The sequence below is a fragment of the Hibiscus syriacus genome, unplaced genomic scaffold, assembly GCF_006381635.1.
Source record: "Hibiscus syriacus cultivar Baekdansim isolate YM2019G1 unplaced genomic scaffold, ASM638163v2 tig00113548_pilon, whole genome shotgun sequence".
NCBI lineage: Eukaryota > Viridiplantae > Streptophyta > Magnoliopsida > Malvales > Malvaceae > Hibiscus > Hibiscus syriacus.
The window spans coordinates 218,998-233,590 of record NW_024063465.1 but is presented as its reverse complement, the minus strand read 5'-3'; the positions used below and the strand labels follow the sequence as shown (position 1 = coordinate 233,590).

At 38.1% G+C, this 14,593-nt stretch overlaps 2 protein-coding genes and 2 pseudogenes across 2 annotated transcripts; all 4 read right to left on the bottom strand.

Annotated features, from left to right (window-relative positions):
* Positions 1 to 4: 4 nt before the first annotated feature.
* On the bottom strand, positions 5 to 4,231 carry LOC120186453 (annotated as a pseudogene).
* A 714-nt stretch (positions 4,232 to 4,945) lies between these two features.
* Positions 4,946 to 7,265, bottom strand: LOC120186521 (transcription factor GTE7-like). The gene is made up of 3 exons (XM_039190420.1): positions 5,643 to 7,265; positions 5,355 to 5,559; positions 4,946 to 5,267 (listed from the first exon to the last, which is right to left on the bottom strand). Exons 1-3 carry the CDS (start codon positions 7,059 to 7,061, stop codon positions 5,209 to 5,211), a joined length of 1,683 nt encoding a protein of 560 aa, XP_039046351.1. The 5' UTR covers positions 7,062 to 7,265; the 3' UTR covers positions 4,946 to 5,208.
* A 1,427-nt stretch (positions 7,266 to 8,692) lies between these two features.
* LOC120186522 (polyol transporter 5-like) lies at positions 8,693 to 10,799 on the bottom strand. The gene is made up of 3 exons (XM_039190421.1): positions 10,520 to 10,799; positions 10,090 to 10,436; positions 8,693 to 9,848 (listed from the first exon to the last, which is right to left on the bottom strand). The coding sequence occupies exons 1-3, from the start codon at positions 10,668 to 10,670 to the stop codon at positions 8,808 to 8,810; spliced, it is 1,539 nt and encodes a 512-aa protein (XP_039046352.1). The 5' UTR covers positions 10,671 to 10,799; the 3' UTR covers positions 8,693 to 8,807.
* Positions 10,800 to 11,543: 744 nt separating this feature from the next.
* Positions 11,544 to 12,988, bottom strand: LOC120186462 (annotated as a pseudogene).
* Positions 12,989 to 14,593: the final 1,605 nt, after the last annotated feature.

The window sequence follows — 14,593 nt, the reverse complement described above, 5'->3', positions numbered from 1 at the left end:
TACTTTCTATTGAAAACTTGAAGGTTTTAACAATAATTTTGAACCAATTTTTGACAACTTCAGTGGTGATGGAAGGTTCTCGGCAACTTTTAGCTTATACAAAACCATTCATGCGAAAACAAACATAGAATGAACGATCATTTCCGACGAATTCCATGCGGTGAAGGCAAACAAGATCTCGATACAATGGAACAGTGGTGAGAGCAAAGATATGGTGGCACCAACCTGCCCGGAAGGATCTTTCTGGTAGTGCCGAATTAAGGTGAAGAATCGCAACGAACTCTGGATTTGTCGACTTGGGGGTTGCCGGTGATTAGGCGTCTCAACTTTCTGTCATGGTTTAACATGGCACTCACACCCTCGACGACCAATACAATCTGCAAAACAAGGCCAAAGTAAGGGATAGAATCAGTTATCAAATTTCGTTCAAAAAATGGTAAGTTGAAACATTCGCAAAATCGTCCAAAAATATCAAGGAAGCTAATTTGTTTACATTGGAGTTCTATTTTCGACGACCTGATATCAAGTTACACAAAAAAATCAGGAAAAAAAAAACTCACCTGCAAGCAAGCAAGCATAAACCATAGCTGTTGCGAAGTAGAAGTTTGCATTTCCAGTACCCTGTAAATTTCAGCAAGTCAATAGCAGTACTAAGCTACATTATTCAGACTCGTATGTGAGTGTAAGATTCGGGTACATGTCCAATACGGGTTTATTCATCTTTCAGAAGTTTTTCCATGTATTTGGAGTCTTTGGAAGGTCATATCCCCCATACAAGTCTAAATATAGGTCGGACACAGGCTTTGAACATGGGTACCTCAACAAAAATGAAGAGTCGGAGCAACATAAGCGCTAATGAATAATAGATTTCTACTAATTCGACATTAAAAAAGGAAGAGATGTACCCTCCATATCCATAGGTTGTGCATGACCGGGCTTAGAAGAGAAACCCCGACATATCCACAGAAGAGGAAGAGAGAGAATTGCATATCTGTAAGGCAGAAATAAGGCTTAAAATATGAATCAATTATAAATTCCATTCAATATCGGAAAAAGATTCCATTAACTTGCCTGATAATTCGTTAACAAACCAACCCAACAAACCCAAGTACAGTGCTGAATCTCCAACCTAATTGATATTAAAGCACAAAAGGTTAGGAGAACGACCAATCTGATTTTGTAATATTAAGTTGGTCCTGAAACCACTACATTATCGAAGACCGCAGGTATGTGATTGATTTAGCCCATGTCACATATACAAAGTTGATGGTGTTGCATCTCAAATTTTCACAAATTAGTTACGAAGAAAAAAATGGTAAAAACGGAACAACCAAAAGGATATAGTGAGAACATACTGATGGATAGGCTTTAGCATGGAAAATATGGCAACGTATACAAAACCCAAGTATCAAGGTTGGTGATGAAGCCGTATGCCTAATGGCAATATCATAAATAAAGTATTGACATGGAAAAAAACTATCAAAAAGAAGTTCCTGAAAAATTCAAAAACTTCCGCAAAGAAGTACCTGCCATAACATATCAGGGACATGAAACTGTCAGCGAAGATCAGCATAAGATGTATGACAGATAAATTTGAACTCACCATAAGAAACCTATATAGGGAGACAAATCTTCCACAGTGAGGATGAATCCATATGTGCTACAAAACCAGCCACATAGAATGAACAATCAAAATCTTTTATACTACAATCTTGTAAGATAAAATATGGCTTAACTCAAATGCCAAATGACCTAATATTCTGCTCTTAGTTGTGGAAAATCATTGAGGATAAATTTATCAAGCTCCACAAAACTTCTTAGTTTGGTTTCAAATTAAAAGGTTGTTGCCAGCATTCATGATAAATTGTTTCTGGCTACATATAAAGTAGATATTAAGTCCTAGGCCTAGAAAATAAAGAGTCAACTATTACTAAGATGTTTACAATATTGAAAATAAAAAATAAAACTTGAGCAAACTAATTCTTGGGTTAATCGTCAAATTTTACCCTAGCTCAATACAATAAGAAAGAGAAACGTATGGCATTTGATCGTTACCTTTTAAACATCTCCCATAAACCACCAAACTGTTTCAAGGAAATGCCACAAAGAACCAACACATAGACTGACCACACAAGAGACCAAGATGCAAAACGAATGATGGGTCCCCAGGAGAAGCCAGAAGGGAGCTTCAACTGATTCAACATTCCATTTTGTTGGTTCCTTTGCAGAAACAATTTCCTGGGAGGAGCATCTGGACCACGTCCTAATAAAAAGATCACCTGTGAGAAAACTGCACAATGAATATACTTCTTGGAGATTGACTTGAGGAAACTGAACAAGGAAATTCGAAAACTATCTTGTGCATGTTATGCAATTCTATGGATACGGATAGATAAAACAAAAGCGAGGTATACCGGAATGATCAAAATAGCAGGATAAAGAGACAAATGAGTTGAAATGACCCACCCAAAAGCAGCCAAGGGAATTAGTCCTGCAATCCAGAAAGATCATTATTGAGTAGCAAATTATGCGAGAAAGGTATAATATACACCAAATCCATATATATGTTGATACCTGCTAATCCCAACAGAAAAATCCATAGAAAAAAAAATTACCAAATGATGGTCCATATACAAATCCATATACACCACTTTATTCTTGAGAACTGCATTATCTAATATGTATCATTGTTTCATAAGTTATAGCAGAATCAGATACTAAGGGTTTGAATCACCAGAAGCATGAATTTCAATTCTTTGGTTTATAATCATTCTAAAGATTATTAGATAATACAGTTCTCAATAATAAAGTGGTGTATCTCACCCAAGATTTGGAAGAAATCAAGACAAATAGAATAGTGTTCAAAGAAAATTAACATACACATAAAAGCACAGCAATCAACTATCAGGAGGGATATTGCAGCTTTTAAAAGTCTCTTACGTGAACATGCTCCATTAAGGCACAAAATAACAGCCATATTTTCAATTGGCAATGTTGACAAGCCCAAATATGCAACTATTGTGAAAGGATTACATAAGTAGATAAGGGCGGCAACATCCCCCAAAGAGTGGAGCTCTGGTTGAAAAACAATAACTAAGTTCATCAGCTTCGGACAAGAAAAAGAGAGGAATTAACATGCAATTAACTGTAATTACATGAAGAATGCATACGGAAGTCTGTTATTTTCCCTCTTACTAAAACTGCCGAGTAAAGAAGTTACCTGAACCTTCTATTTGTTTAACAAGGTCTAACGATCCCAAAGTACGGAGATAGGCAAGCTGAAGATTCTGTCCAGTAGCACGAATAAGCATTGCACTAACACATCTGCAATCACAGAAACCAAACTGTATCAAAAAATATGTAGGTATTAACTGCATGAGCAAGCAAATACACAATCTTTTAAGAAAATAGAATGCCATGCTCGGAAGTCCATAGAAGAATATATTCTACGTTTTGCCTCAAATAGAATTTTAAAGTTTAAACACTCAAAATTAGTAAAAAAGAAAACATTCTATCTATACAAAAGATGATTAGGTTGTCCTTCAATTCTGAACCAACCAAAAAAAACCAAATTATTAAGTAAATTAAAAAAAAACAATTATAGGTTAACGTCTATCAATGAGCTGAAGGGCACCTCTTAACGGCAAGAGGTCCGAGACGAGACAACAACAAAGGTGAACCATGGTACATAGATCCTGATAAACATGAACCCAGAGAGAAATCAAGTACTTAATATTTTATCGAATTAATACGAAGACTTTTAAAAAATGAAAATGTTGGGCAAAGAAAAAAAAGAGAAAAACCTGCATAAGGAGACATGGGCGACTGCTTTAACCAGTAACCTTCAGCCACTGCAACCAAGAAAAATCAAAAAGGAAAATTAAGCTAAAAAACAAGTACAAAGAAGAGGAAATTGATTTTACACTGAAGGAAACGGAAATTACAGCGGAGTGGAAACTTCGGGACGAGAGGACAGATTGAGGTTTTTGCGGAAGTAAATTGGAATTAATCTGAAGATGATCGAAGCTACCACCCATTTCCAAAACGAAATCGATCCTATTTTCTTCTTCAGCTTTTCCATTTCTCTTTTGGGGTGGGGGGGGGGGGTTCTTCGTCCTCGAATATTCATTTTGAGCCTAAATGGAGAATTGGGCCCGAAGCTCGAAGGTGAAAAATCACGACAAAGGTACTGGGAATTGCCCGATCTCAGTGAAAATGTGGTTTAGATCCGCCATTGAATAGGAATAAGCTCCCTTAGTGTAGACTAGATCTTTGTATCAAATTCTGTGATTCAATAGTGCAGTCTTAATTTCATAAAGAAATCTTAAAAATTAAAAAGTTATATTAATTCAAATTAATTGGTTATTTCAATTTGAGTAAGAATACGATCATCATTTAATCAAGTCAAATTAAAAATTTTAGATTAGTTAAATTGATGAATTTTATTTTATAACACACTAGTATGGTAATAGTCGTCGTATTTAGAAGCTAGCATAATTTAAAATTTGATCTCAAGTTTCCGATTCCGAAAAATGTAAATTTGATGGTCGTGACCTTATCATAAGTGTGTTGTTGACGGCATCTTAAGGCCTTAATGTATGTATATGTTGAGTTCCAAAGAGTTAAGACCTGCTCTCAGGTTTAATGAAGTGGAACGTGGCAGGCAAGCAGTAACAAATGAAGCCCACCATTTATGCAGTAAGAGTTGTTATGTACCCAACTTGAGATCGTATAGTCTCCAACTTCAACACTAACACAATGAACTTCAACAAGCATTGCAGTTGTAATTGTACAATGCAAACCAAGTACAAACAATAACAAGTCAAGATGCAAAAGATTGGAATTGTACATGCCTCTACTCATGCTGAAAATCAAAGTACGCATACCTTCTAACCCCCCAAACTATTTCTTCCCTACAAAAATACCCTCTTTTCACTACATCTGCCAAACCCCACAAATTCATCATTCTTCTGGCAATCATCCATTTCTTTTCCCTAAAGAGAGCAACCATTACAAGGTTCACACAACACACTCTAAACAACCCAACCCTGTACATTCAACAAAACAAGAAAATGGTTCGTATCTAACTTTTAATTTGTTAGCACTGTTAGTAAATCTACCTCATCTAAATTCCCATTCCTCTTGGATTCCCCCCCCCCCACAACACAAAAAAATTGAGCAGACAAGCTCATGCTTCAAACCGAGGCCTTATGACCGAGCATCATCACCGTCAGAATCACTTCCTGAAGAATTGCCCGATCCCGAATCTGCAAAATTAGCATCAATAATTTGAGAGATCTTCCGCAAACGGATTTGACACAATCATTACATATTATGGAATGAAGTAATGGTACCGCTCGAGGACGAAGAACCACTGCTTGAACTGCTGGAGCTGCTTGAACTGCTGCTGGCTCGATCATTATCTTTCTCGATTTCCACTGGTGGGAAACTGCTCATTGGCATTTCGTCCCCAATATCTACGTCTTCGTCTCCAGCATCGCCTTTCTTCATCTTCTTCATCTCCATTTCAACATCCATCTTCTCCCCATTTTCTTCTCTCTGTAATTTTCCATCATTCACAAGTTAGTGTATTAATAAAGATCAGTTTCATAGAAAGCAATTACAATGTGCTTAGTGCTTACTCTATTGCTGTCATTAGATGCAACATTGTTTGCCATCAATGCTTGCCGCTTCATCTTGCTGACCATCTTCTTATAATTAGTGACAAATCGATCCAACTCCCACAGTGTCTCCGTATCCATGGCCTCGATGTCGAGTTCAATCTCATCCCCATCCTGCGTCAAATGTCCATTCCTTTTCCTTATGATATGAACCACATTGTCCATCTTCTCTTGTGGCAAGCTCTGCAATCCAAGCCCCAACTTTTGCTTTTCCTCCATAGTCATTTCCCTCTTATTTGGATCCTTGGCCTTCGGTTTTGGCAGCTTCGCTGGCTTCACTGGTGGTACCCTAACTGGAGAAGCCATCCTTGGCGGCGGCGGCGGCTGCAACTGCATTTGTGCTGGCCGTGGATTTAGGTTTGAAACATAGCCCGAAATCCCAGCAACATTATCAGATCTCGCTGCAATTTTAATTGAATCATCCTTATCTATTTCCCAATCTTTGTTCATCCTCTCAGCTTCCCCATGATCCCAAGAACTTGCTTGCAACTCTTCCTCGTAACACTCCATTTCTTGTGGATATTCTTCCTCCAATTTCAAACTCAACGGCCGGAATAATTCCTCGAATCTCGCAAGAAGCTGCTCAGCCAATGCATAAATCTCGTGCCCCCTTGGATTGTACATCATTGCGTTATTAAAAGTAAGCCTGACATCGGCCGCGAAATCCAAAGGAGACACATAAAATTTCTTAGCCAACCTCGATTTAACTGTGCCCAGATCCATCGGGTTCTTGACTATAGCGTAATAGTCATGAAGACCCAACCCAACGACATCTACCGGTGAATTGAAGATGTAGCCATGTTTATGCTTCATCAATTTGCTCAATATTTGGGAGCAACTTTTCATCAAATAAGCCTCCGATGCTTTTCCATTCTCTTGAGGGTTCAATCTCTTCAATTCTTTGCTGAAATTTGGGTACAAAGGCCGCTTGTTTCCTGAAATGTTCTTTTTGGGTAACGAATTTTTCGTGGAGCTGGATCTAGCCTGAAAATCATTCGACTGGATTCGATTCTTCAATTCACGAATCTGCTCCAACTCGGAAATCAACCGGCACTTTAGATCAATCAACTCCTTCCTCGTATAAGAGCTGATGGGGAAGCTAACGTAATTGCCCGAGCTGAAATCATTTATCTTCCGATTAATTGAAGACGCATCATCAGAAGCCGCCGAATGGGTCAAGGCAGGGGGATCATCGACTACATGGCCTGCAATATCGTCGGGTTGCGCCAATTGATGGTTGAAATGACGTTTCTTGTTGAATTTAGGCTTAGGGTTTGGCTTTTTTGCTGTAAAGGGAACTTTGCCCATTAAAGCGACACTGGTTTTCAGCTGCCGTGGCCAATTTGACTCACTTCGATTCGCCAAAAAGGCCGACGCCATTCAAGTTCCGGGAATCAGCAGGGTTCCGGCGAGGGTCTCGCGATCGCGGCTGACAAACTAGAACCATGAAAACGATCGAGCGTAAACTTCCCGTGCCTCTTAACCAATGTAGCCTATAATTTAAACTGGGGAAAAAACTGAAAATATTTTCTAAAAAATATAAACAATCTACGAGACGATTAGGGTTTAAATTTTTAACCCTAATGAATTTTGATGAGCGACGAACAAGAGGAGGATAAGGTCCCCTCTTAAAGGCGATGAGATCTGCCCGGCTGAATTTCGGGCAGCATTCTGACCATTCGATGGAGTTCTTTTATTGATCCAAGGGACGTTAGAGAATAGTAGGGCGAGGAGAAGTCTGACCAAGTGATCTGGCATGAACGGTTGAGATGGGATTTTTCGACACGTGTAAAAAGCAATACCGTGGATCGGGATCGTATATTTTGGGTTTTAGTTTGGGGTGAATGTGGTGTGAATTTTAGGATTTTTTATGTTCAGAGATGCGGCCCACCGGAGTGATGACGTGGACGAAAAAAAGCCAACATTGGCACGTGTGGGTGTATATATGATAATATTGTGTTTAAGGTCTAATTTTTAATCCGATAAATATGTATTTTGATACATTGGTCTAGTTTTAAGGTGAAATTTGATATTTAAGTCTTTTTTTGGTATTTATAATTTAACGATAATATTACCCTGGGAAATTGTGTTACCTAATTTGTTAATTTTTTGTAAAGTGCAAAGATGAAATTCCAATAAACTAAAGTAAATGTTTAATTTTCATAAAGTAAAGTAAAGCGATAAAATACATAATTACTAGTTAGAGGTATTGTTGTCATGATTTGTTTATCTTTATTACTAAAATAGTCCGTTGTATTAGGAAAACCACTCAATAACTAAAGTGATTATGTATGTGGTAAACTTAGATAACAATAGTAATAAGTTTTAATAAATTATATATAGAGATGATTTAAATGCCGTATAATGTGGTAATAAAACGGGATATCTGAGTTTGGTGTTTTTGGCCCAAAATCAAGCAGACATCTCAGCTTTCTTAAGAGTCAACGAGCGACGATAATAATGTTTCTTTACACATGATTTAAATTTTACTTATAATATAATAATAAAACTATTGACTTTTTCGTTTATATTTTCAGCCGTACGTAATGTTATCTAATTTATGAGTTTTGAGTAGTTTAATATAAAATATCCACCACATAGGATTAAAGGTGACTATTTGATTCACTTGAATAGAGACCCCTTGGAAGATGATATTCCGAATATTTCACGGTGATCAATGTATCGTACAGTAAGTCCAAGGAGTTGTTTGTCGTAGTTATCACCAGCATGAAAAGTGATCGACAAGTCTGGGTTTCAAGAGAGGTGAGAAAAACATATTAAATAATAGGGATAAATTAAAATTTTCTTCCTTTGGGTTTATAAAAGGTTCATAATTAATACTTTGTCTAAAATTTAAGTTAAAAATAAAAAAAAAATCAAATGTTTTTTAACATGGTATGTTATCAAATTAATGACATTCAATTTTTGAGATATTAAAATTTAATAAAACAATAACATAGATGACTAGAACTTAATAATAAAGATGACCAAACTTTAGAACGATAACACTAGGAATCAGAACTTAATTTTTTTTATTTTAATAAATAAAAATGTACAAACATGGAATGTAAGGGGAAATTTATTATGAGATATTGCCTTCCGTAGCAAATTGAAGAATTAATTCCTTCATGGTTCACCTTCCTTCATCTCCTTAGAAGCCTCCCTCCAACATACCAATTTACCAAAAAGCCCTTCGATTTCCTCCAGTGTTTTTCCACGTGTCTCCGGCAGACACACGTAGAAAAACATCCATCCAACGGCGGCGAAGCCGGCGAACAAGAAAAAGGCGCCTCCGATGGTGATCGCATTGTACAATGAAATAAAGGTCATGGAGATGACCCCACTGATCACCCTGTTCACCGCCACTCCTAAGCTCACCCCTTGAGCGCGTAGCCTCAACGGGAAGATCTCTGATACGTAAACGCCGGTTATCGGCCCCATCCCGATTGCAAAAAACGAAACGAAAGCTAAAACCATAATCATGCACAACACGATTGCCCACGTTAGTTTCTCCTCCGATCTGTTGATGATCGTCAGGGAGAACGCCAGCGTCAGCAGGGACCCCACCATGCCTCCGACGCTGCTCAGGAGCAAAACGCGGCGTCCGATTCTATCAAGTAAAACCGTCGCCACCAGGACGAAGACCGTCTTGCAAAATCCGATGGCTATGGTGGCAAGCAGCTTACCGTCCGATGATGTGATCCCTGCTTTTTCAAAAATCCTCGGACTATATACAACGACAGAGGCTACACCGGATGATTGTTGGAAGAAATGGATGCCGACGGCGCAAATTAAGATGTGTCTAACGGCGGGTGTCGGGTGCAATAGTAATTCTTTCCACACCCCTTCTCCGTGGGTTGGCTTTTGGACGATGCCGTCGGCGGTGAAACCTGGGGGGAATCCGGCAGCTTCTTTAATGTCATTGAGTCGAAGTTGAGCTTCCTCTTTGGTTTCGAGGGTTTTTTCAAGCACAATCTTGGCTTCATCAAGTCGACCTTGCATAACCAACCAACGCGGTGACTCTGGCATTGCTAAAACGGAAAAAGCCAAGAGAATTGACGGGATAGCTCCGGCGCCGAGCATCAACCGCCACCCGATGTTTAACGGTAGCTTTGAAAATGCATAGTTCAAAATGTAACCCAATAATATCCCGCTATTAATACACACCTACAGATAAAATTAAATCTTGATTACAATCTCTATATATATAAATATTGTGCCTAAAGGTTTGGATTAATAATAAACATTTGATATGAATTTAATATATTTTAACCTGGTTCCATCTTATAAAATTAATTTTATTTTTAAAAAATTTAAATCAAATCCTATCAAACTTTTCTAATAAATGAAATTAAATCAAGTATAAGTTTAAAGTAAAAATACTCAACTCGAGACAATATAGAATTACCTCAGGGAATGAGGTGAGAAATCCTCGAGAAGAAGCAGGGGAAATTTCGGCAGTATAAAGAACAGCACTCATAAGGGCAAAGCCGACGCCAATACCGGTGACGAATCGACCGAACATAAGCAAAGCGTAATTGATCGAGAAACCCATGAGGAGAGATCCGACGAAGATAATGATATTAGCCAACGCTATGGTATATCTACGACCAATTACATCGGCGATTTTTCCGGCGACAATCGAACCGATTAGGCAATACAAGCTGAGTACACCGACGAGGATTTCAATCTGAACGTCGCTGATTTTCAAGTCCTCTTTTATGAACATTATAGCTCCACTCATCACTCCTATATCTATTTTCATGCAAAATTTAGACTGAAATCGTCACTAAAAAGTTACCCAAAAAGAGCTTAAAAATGAATTTTTTTTTACTTACCATAACCGAGTAACATGGAAGTTAAGGAAGCAAGTACAGCACAAGCAAAAGCAAACTTGTTCATCCTAGGTTTCTTTGAAACCTCAAAATCCGCTACCACAACGGCCGGCCGACTCGAAACGACGCCGGTTTCGGGTCCGGACTCAGCCATGATTGTAACCTCCGCAAAGAAAGAAATTTATCCAAGTATGCAATTGAACAGATTAAGAACGAAAAGCAGAGGTTGCAACAAATTTGGACATTATTGTCGTCATTACACCTAACACTCCTCCCAAGTCCAAGAAGAACAGTCTTCGTTGAATTTTACACACCATGGCGTGTACTAAAAGAGAAACCATAGCCATTAAAACATGTGTGGAAAAAGCCTTCAAACAACCAATCAAAACAAAGAATTAGACCACACACAAATTGGTGTTTTGTTTCAAAATAGCGTAAGACAAAACACCACTTGCTGGCTCAACTGGGTTCTTTGTCCCATCTTTGTACATGATCTCATGCATGATCTAACATCTCTTATCCCTTTATCCTAACACATTAAATTGGATCTCTAATTATTTGTATAAATCTTTCTATATCCTATAATCATATAAACTTTAATTATATAAAAAAATATTAAATGCTTATTTTTAACAAAAACAAAATTAGACGTCAAAAGTAAATTTTAGATATAGTTTAAGTACTTATTTTTGTATTAAGCATTTATATTACCATGACTTTTAATCACTGGAATTAAGAGGGCTTATCAAGGGAGTTGATCGCGAGTTGGGTAGCGCTCAATTCGTGATCGTTAAAAAAATTTTGTTACTCCATTCATCTCGTTAAGGTCTCGAGTTGAACTCGAGCTCAAGTTAATTCGAATCGAGATTTTATCGAATTTTGACCAAATCGAATTCAAAATACTCACGAATTGCTCAACTAATTAAGCAACAAGAATCAAAACTTTAAACATCCCAACATTATCGAATGCATTTTCTCCCAATTTATCACGACATACGTATTTACTAAATTATCCTTGGATTCACTATCAAGCCTTAGGTGTTATATTATTTTCTAATTGGATCTGACCGTTACTCCTTCCGTCACCGTCAACTTCCTTCATCTTCATCCTCTTTGCCTCTTCCCTCCAACCCACCAATTTACCGAAAAGTCCATCCATTTCCTCGAGTGTTCTCCTTCCCGTCTTCGGAAAGAATGCGCAGAAAAAGCAAAACGCCACTACTTCCGCCCCGTTGTACAAGAAGAAGGCTCCACCGATGGTAATCGCTTTGTACAATGAATGAAAGTCATCGAGATTAAACCGCTGGTCCCGCCGTTAACCGTCACTCCCATGCTCGCCCCTTGCGCCCGCAGTCTCAACGGGAGGATCTCCGTGCTGTAAACCCACGTAACGGGTCCCATCCGGCCGATCGAGAAAACAGCGACATACAAAACCATTGCGATGCATAGTCCGACCGCCCACGTCACCTTGATCTGGTCGGATAGGTCGATTACTGTTAACGAAAGTCCCAATGCAGCTAATGAAATCACGATGCCGGCGGCGCTACTGAGGAGCAAAGGACGCCGTCCGATTTTGTCTAGAATGAAAGTAGCCACTAATATGAAAATCGTCTTGACGAATCCGACTGCCACGGTGGGGAGTAGCTTATGGTTTGATGATGTGATCCCGGCTTTTTCAAAAATCCTCGGACTATACAAAACAATGGAGTCTAAGCCTATCGCTTGTTGGAAGAAATGGATTCCGACGACACAAATCAAGACGTGCCTAACAGACTGCGTGGGGTGTAAAAGTAATTCTCTCCAGACGCATTCCCCGTGGGTTTGCTTTCGGACGTGAACGAGGTCGTCAGTGCAATCTTGTGGGATTCCGGCGGCATCTTTGATGTCAGTGAGTCGAAGCTGAGCTTCTTCTTTGGTGTCGGAAGTTCGCTCAAGAACAGTCTTGGCTTCACCGATTCGACCCTGCATAACCAGCCAACGAGGCTATTCCGGCATTATGAAACCACCGATAGCCAAGAAAACCGACGGGACTGCGCCGACGCCGAGCATTACCCTCCACACCAAGTCGGTTCGCAGCTTCAAAAACGCATAGTTCGAAACATATCACAATAATATACCAATATTAATGAAAACCTTCAAACAAAAAATGTTACATTAGATTTCGATTGAATTTTAATTCAATATTATAAAACTGAACCGTTATTATCCCTACATTATGTTAAACCAAGATGAAATGAAGAGAGAAAGAGAGAGGGAATAATTCAAAGGTTTTAAGACCTCGGGGAATGAGGTGAGAAATCCACAAGAGGAAGCGGGGGAGACTTCGGCAGTGTAAACAGGAGCAATCATAAGTGCAAAGCCGACGCCATTGTTTATTTTAGGTTTCTGTGGAGGCTCGAAATCCGCTAGGGTTTTGTTCTCGGCTGCCGTTGAAACTGAAACGCCATTGTTATCTGCTTCAAACCCAGACATATTTCTTTGTTAGAATAGCAGATTCTAATATTGGAATTATAAAAGATTCAAGCTACGACAGTGGAAGCCATATTGAGTCTCAGAGGTTTGATTTTTAGAGAGATATTGTTGTGAAAGATAAAAAGCTTGCTATAAATAGAAACAAAAATGTTAACATCAACGTGGAATATTATAAACACCCATAAACAAATATGTTAGCCGCCATGTGATTTATAGGAATTCCTAGAATTTAGAGTACACACTTTTATCTAATTAAATGTAGGGGTGTGCAAAAAAATCCGATCCGACTAATCCGATCCGTTGATCTGATCCGAAAATTCGGATATCCGATCCGTTTTTCAATTTTCGGATAATTCGGATCGGGTATCCGAAATTTTTTTCGGATTATCGGATCGGATACGGATCGGTAAAAAACTATTTTCGGATTATCCGAAAACCCGAAAAAATTTAGGGATATTTTCTTTATATCCATTAAACATGCTCGTTCTGGTTTCAACATACTGGTTTACTCGATCTGGTTTTCACTATGCGTCCAGAGAGGTGGAGAAAGCTTAGACCAGCTCTATCATCGTGCTACATCTTCATTACAGAGAATTAGTCAGAAACACACAGGTATATACTGTCATTTTTTAACAATCCGTCCAAGTTTTACCCGACAGGACATGTTTCTGGTTCGAATATTATGAATTGTTGCCTGTTTCCCGATATGTTAGGAAAGCGAGTCGTTGTGGTGACTCATGGAGGTGTCATAAGGGCACTATATAGGCGGGCTTGCTCGACAAGGTTCCGGGGAAGTATACTAAATACTTCTGTGAACATATTTCATATATCTGGTGATGGTGTGTGGACCATAAAAGCTTGGGGTGATGTCACTCATCTTCACCAAACATGACAGTATTCCATGTCTGGTTTTGGGGTTAACAAAGCATCATCTGCGGTTACTTCTGTTGTCACTTGAATAAATCAACAATGTCTTTGAAACTTATTAGGGATTAAAGAATGTCTTACGTGGGATACTTCTAAGAGTATTCTTTAATTGATATAATAGTTGTATGTATCGGTTATTTTATTGCTTGTTTACTGAATATATTTTATTGTTTGTTTACAGAATATGTCATCTTTTGATGAGAATAGAGATTTTAATTCCGTATTTGTTGATTCGATGATGGAGTCTGATGAGGGGAAAACAAAATTCAGCAGTAAAAAAAACTTTTGTCGATAAAAAAGCAGGCAAATATGAATATTTTAATTCCTGTTACTTTTTTTTTGAATTTTTTTGCAAAAAAAAAAATCGGATTCGGATCTGGATATTCGGATATTCGATCCGAATTTTCGGATATCCGATTTTTTCGGATCCGATACGGATCATTACTTTTGGTATCCGAAATTTTTGGATATCCAAAAATTCGGATCGGATAATATCCGATATCCGATAATGCACACCCCTAATTAAATGTTATGTATGTTATTCAAGTTTAGAATTCAAAGTTTTAAATTTAAAAGGATTTAATGTTTAAAAAATTATTTGATATATATTTGTTTTTTTTATTAATATAGGGTTAAGTATAAGGTAATATATGTTTAAAGATAAATTCTAAACCTTTC